The sequence below is a fragment of the Eleutherodactylus coqui genome, chromosome 12 (genome assembly GCF_035609145.1).
Source record: "Eleutherodactylus coqui strain aEleCoq1 chromosome 12, aEleCoq1.hap1, whole genome shotgun sequence".
NCBI lineage: Eukaryota > Metazoa > Chordata > Amphibia > Anura > Eleutherodactylidae > Eleutherodactylus > Eleutherodactylus coqui.
Window position 1 is genome coordinate 6,499,656 of NC_089848.1, and position 5,272 is coordinate 6,504,927.

Here is a 5,272-nt window from a genome sequence, read left to right on the forward strand (position 1 = left end):
TAATTATATGTTGAAAAAAAATTAATAATCCAGACCTAACTGCATAATCACCCTAACTCTCATCATGTTTTAGTTAGCACAAGGTGGACGACTTTAAAAGAAAAACTCCAAAATTACTGGCTTAACTCAATACATTTTGTGTGACCCAACATGGTGCTATTGAAAATACAACTTGTCTTATAAGAAACAAGACCTCATGCAGTTACAAACACTGAAAAATAAGTTATGGTTCTTGTAAGACTGATTGAAAACTGGGAAAAAAATCATTACATCATAAAGGTCATAAGTGATTTGCAGGATCATTCAGCCTTGGCGTAAGGGATTAAAATGGTCACTTTCTATCTGTATACATCTGTAGTTGCAGTCAACTGAACAGGCGTTTACAATGTGCAGCTCAACCTGTGACATGCAAAAAATACCCATCATGTGAAACAATGAAAAAACTGTTCATCGGCAGGGAGGGAGAAGGATGGTTGGTTTCTGCAGAGGGCTGAATGGTGCAGCATATACAGGATTGATTATATTAGTTACAATGATCATCAAATGTAGTTACAGGCATAAAGATCTTCCATAAATATGTAACTTTATATTCATCACTAAAGGCTTTATGTTCTGGAATAAAATGGGATTCATATCCTTGCAGGTCTTCTTTGACTTAATGCGAGAAATCCGTGCACGAAAGATGGAAGACAGCAAAGAGAAGAACGGCAAAAAGAAGAGAAAAAGCTTAGCGAAAAGGATAAGGGAAAGATGCTGCATTTTATAATGAAGGCCCTAACGCTCCCTCATTTTTTCTTTAGTTTTTGGCTTTTATCGATAAGAAGCATTACCTGTTAGCATGCGGCTCAGCTGACCGGCTGTGCTTATCGTTACAAAGGCATTACAGTGTACCCCTCCCTAAGCATGATTTGAAAGCTGCTCTGGACAAAACTTCAACTTCACTGACACAAAAAAAAAAAAGGAAAAAGAAAAAAATGTCACAGCGAAGATGTGTGTTCTCATTTGTACAATGTTTCTGAATGTACACATTTTGCAAGAAGCAACGATAGTCTGAACACGTGGCATACCATCTGGGGAAAGGAGTGGTCCTGATAACTTTTATAGTTCTGCTCTCAAAGATCAGTAGCGCTCTGTAGCAAACTAGATTCTGTGGTAAGACAGTGGCAGATGTTCTGCTAGATGCTTTATAGGGAACTAGGCCATTCAGCTTGTCATGCTCTGATATACTCTGTAGATCTGAATATGCCCGAAGGTCACACAGTGACAAAGCTCTTCTAGAGGCTAAACATGTAGTTTTCACCTATCGTAACATCAACGAATGTATAAACAGACATTGATTAAACAGAACCTGTCACATCTGCACAGCTCCATACACTAAGTTACGGTGCTCTTAAGGATTTAACAAGGAGCCAGGGGAAATATCTTACTATACTCTCCTGCAATCCAGCGGTGGCCTCCTTAGAAGTTGGTGCACGGCATGAAAATCTGAGTCTTTTCAGAATCCATTGTGTGCATGCTTCTCCTGTCCAAGTATGTGGGGGGGGGCGCACGGGACTCTGAAAAGGGTCCAATTTAAGGGCCGCGCACTGAACTCTGAAGGAGACATCGCTGGATCGTGGGTGGGTTTAAAAAGAAAATAAAAAGCTCACCCGCCTTCCTGTCATGTGCCATATCAGTACCGCAACTTTATGGTGCTGCGGGGACATGACAGGTTCCCTTGAAGATCACTAAAGGGCTGCATCCATCAGAAAGTGTTTCTGATGATAAAAATACAAATGCAGCTACCCTTTTGAAACCTTGGTCTTTATTTGGGCTTCCTCCGACTGATTTTTTTTTTTCTTTTGTGGCTTTAACATTTGTGTTTTAACTTGTATTTTTTCAGGTGTTTTCCCCTCTATAGAGAAGTCTGATAGGACAACATCTGAATAAAGAAAACACCATGCCTAGTGCATGTTTAAAAAAAAAAAAAAAAAATGCCATGGGCCCAAAAATACATTGTATTGTGTCAGAACTCCCTAATGACCTACAGCTAACATCTGACGTTGCTAAACAACAATTTCAATAGTAGTGAAAAACACTGCAAAAGTCCCCCCCCCCCTAAAAATGTTGTGTGTGTGAAACCACCCTTCTAGAATTCATGCAACATAAGGTAGCGATTGTCATCAACCTGATGTCTTTGGGAGCAGCTATTATGTTTAACAAGAATTTATTTGGCATCATGCAGTTATGAGGCCCTCCAATAAAAGTTACCATATGTAGTTTATTACCCGAGGCCGCCACCCAAGACATCTTATCATGTTTGTCTATTCAATTTTAAGACCTGTCCTATTTTTATGATTCACCTCTCCTAGAGGAAGTGAATTTAGATTTTGAGTGTATTTGCTACTGCGAGTGAAAGCAGATTGGGGGACAGTTGGCATATACGCAGTTTTTTTTGCAACTTTTGGGTTATGCTTAAGCCAAAGATGTGCTCAATTCTTCAAAATGTAGCATGTTAAATTAGGTGCAAATGCCTTATTTTTCTGTGGTACGAAAGTTTGTGTTAAAAATACTCCTCCTCAGCACTGGGGTAGCTGTGAGATCTCTTATGCAGCTTTTTTTTTTAAAGAAGTTGCATGTTATAAAATCAGGTCTAAACTGCTGCACCACCTAAATCATGCCCGTAAATTTAGGCTAAAATGAAAATGGCCTGACTTTATGTACAGATTAAAAAACAGACGCACAAGTTTCAAAAATCAGGTGCACTGTAACTGGACCAGAAAATCTCATTTAAGGACAAAATCCAGGCGCATTTTCTATGATAAATCTTCCCCATTCGACTCATTTCAGTTACAATGCTAGGTTTATATGGGACATTGCTTCATTCTAGGAATATGTGGCAGGAAGGGTAGCTCAAGTAGGTGCTTTTATTCAATACACTGCCGTAGCAACTCAAATTTAAGAATGAAAATTGTAGACATAGTAGTAATTGTTAGTATTGACATAGACTTTCGTTAGTAAACTATGGGTGCCCTAAGAATGGCCATAAGGGTACACAAGCACTTAGACTTGCAGCACTTTGAATGTAATCCCTGGACAACAATACAAAAAGGGGTTAAAACCTGAGACCATCATTATTTGAGAACAGGCAGTGAATTAGTAGCTCGGGTTGAGACGGCCATAAACATCGGATAGAAGTAGGTTGATGGTTAAAGAACCATTGAACAAATGTTTGTCTTATCAGCCATATATAACGCAGCCATAGACATTCTAGTCCGTATTGGTCCTTATGGTGGTTAGAACTGGCCATACATGTTCAGTGACACCGGACGAAGGACAAAAGATGTCCGATACCCAAATGACCATTAAAGGAATGGTCATTTGGGTATCGGACAAAAAAATTCAAATTAGAATTGAATTCATTCCAGTTAATAATGGTCTACGGTTGAGTAAAATGATCATTCATTGCTAAGTTTTTCCCCGATGAACGTTAAGGTTGAAGTCGTCCACGTTCATAATGTGTATGGGCAACTTTAAGCTCTGACGTCAATGACTAAATTGTGGCTTAAGCACTACAAACGTGGTCTGATATAACCCTTTGAAGAGTTTGTTCCACATGTCCTTGCAAGCTTTACTTCCAGCAGTTAAGTAGATGTTCCAAGAGTGTTCTTAATACTCAGATTTTCTGTTTGTAGCATAATGCAACTTGGGCAAAAAGGAAAAGTGTGGCGCTAACATTTTATAGGTTACTAACGCTCTACGGGTTACGCCCAGAACCTTTTATTGGAATTATAGTTTCTACTAGCACACACAAAGACTTTTTTTTTCAACTAACCTACAACTCTTATACTATTAAAGGTTATTTTACTAATTTTCAGTAACAGTCTCAATACTTCCCCTTTAAAGAGCCATGACGAAGCCTTTTTAAATTTTGTTTGTAATATTGACTAGAACATGACCTATTCACAATGGTTTGGTCCATATCCCTTTGTCGGCATTGTAACCATAAGTGATTTCCACCCCAGATTACCCTCAAGCATGCTGACCACACTTCATTTTTTTTATGAGATTGATATTCTTTATGTATTTGATTTGCACTGTTTTTGAAGTGATGATGCTGATCTCCTTTTGTGAACTTCACTCAGCAACTTGGCATAACGAAGAACGTATATCGCCTATTCTTTCAAGAGCTTGAGTTTTCTTTGCTGTGAATTTTTCATCACATGTTAATACGCCAAGAAAAGCTCAATACCTCCAGGCATAAAATAACCTTCCAATTCTCAGTTGTATATAAACAGTAATTTTAGCTGTTCATCATATAGCATACCCAGAAAGCGTTACATGGGATTTGGAGGTCGCTGAAGACCTCTTTATTAACTTACTGTGATTGTTTCTTTGTTGTAATCTAAGGTATCGGACCACTAATTCTTTAGGCTTGGGCTACACAATGACTGAAGAAACATTATTTTGCTGGATATTTCTGTGGGTAAGCTCCATGGCCCATTTTTTTTCATTTTATGTGACCAGCTTATGTGTCTTACCCATAAGAACGTATATTAATCGTCTGCATCCAACTTCATCCGTGTAACCTTCTAAAGTGCTCTAGATGCCCGCACACATTAGTGACAATCATTTTGTTTGGTGGACCAATATTCATGAGCATATATCCTGTGAATTCAGCTGGAACAAGTGCCTCATGCATGTAATCCATAAAGTGTGTTTAGATATATTTTAGACCTCGAGTGAATTGATGGTTTTTCTCATGACTATCTTTTCAGCCCACAAAATGACTGCTTTTCCTGTGTGTAGGCAATGAGTTCACTTTTAATACATTTACAGCTATTACGCTGGGCGCTGTGGTATTATGAAGCTACATGTTTCTGTAAAAAATAGATATGCTGATTCCACGGCCCAGTTTTCTATTTTTGCCATTTCAAGTCAAATAAAGTTCATTTTTGTAATTCTGGAGTAGTTGTATCTGTTCTTTATAACCATATCGGCACACTTGTCCTATACAATGGGGAACATTTTATAAAACATTTTACTTCAGTTTCTGGCAATAACGTTGCAAAATCTGTCACTTTGCATGAAATTGGGTGTGGCTTGTTGGGAGGGGGCGTGGCTGTCTAGACCAACACATTGATGTCAGAAACTACTGCCAATTATTCTAGAACTGTAGGTTGGACCTGGTGTACGTTTTCCTCAACATGTTTCCTCTGAAATGCTGCTTAAGGCCTCGTGTCCACGGGGAAAATAAGAATTAAAATCCGCTGCGTTTTTCCCCGCACGTGGA

General features: G+C 38.7%; 1 protein-coding gene across 1 annotated transcript in view; it reads left to right on the forward strand.

Annotated features, from left to right (window-relative positions):
* RALA (RAS like proto-oncogene A) overlaps positions 1-4,940 on the forward strand; it is a 48,225-nt gene extending 43,285 nt beyond the window's left edge. Inside the window, exon 5 of the mRNA XM_066585343.1 lies at positions 644-4,940. Coding sequence (XP_066441440.1) covers positions 644-766 — 123 coding nt within the window. The 3' untranslated portion in view covers positions 767-4,940. The remainder of the gene's footprint in view (positions 1-643) is intronic.
* The last annotated feature ends 332 nt before the right edge of the window (positions 4,941-5,272 follow it).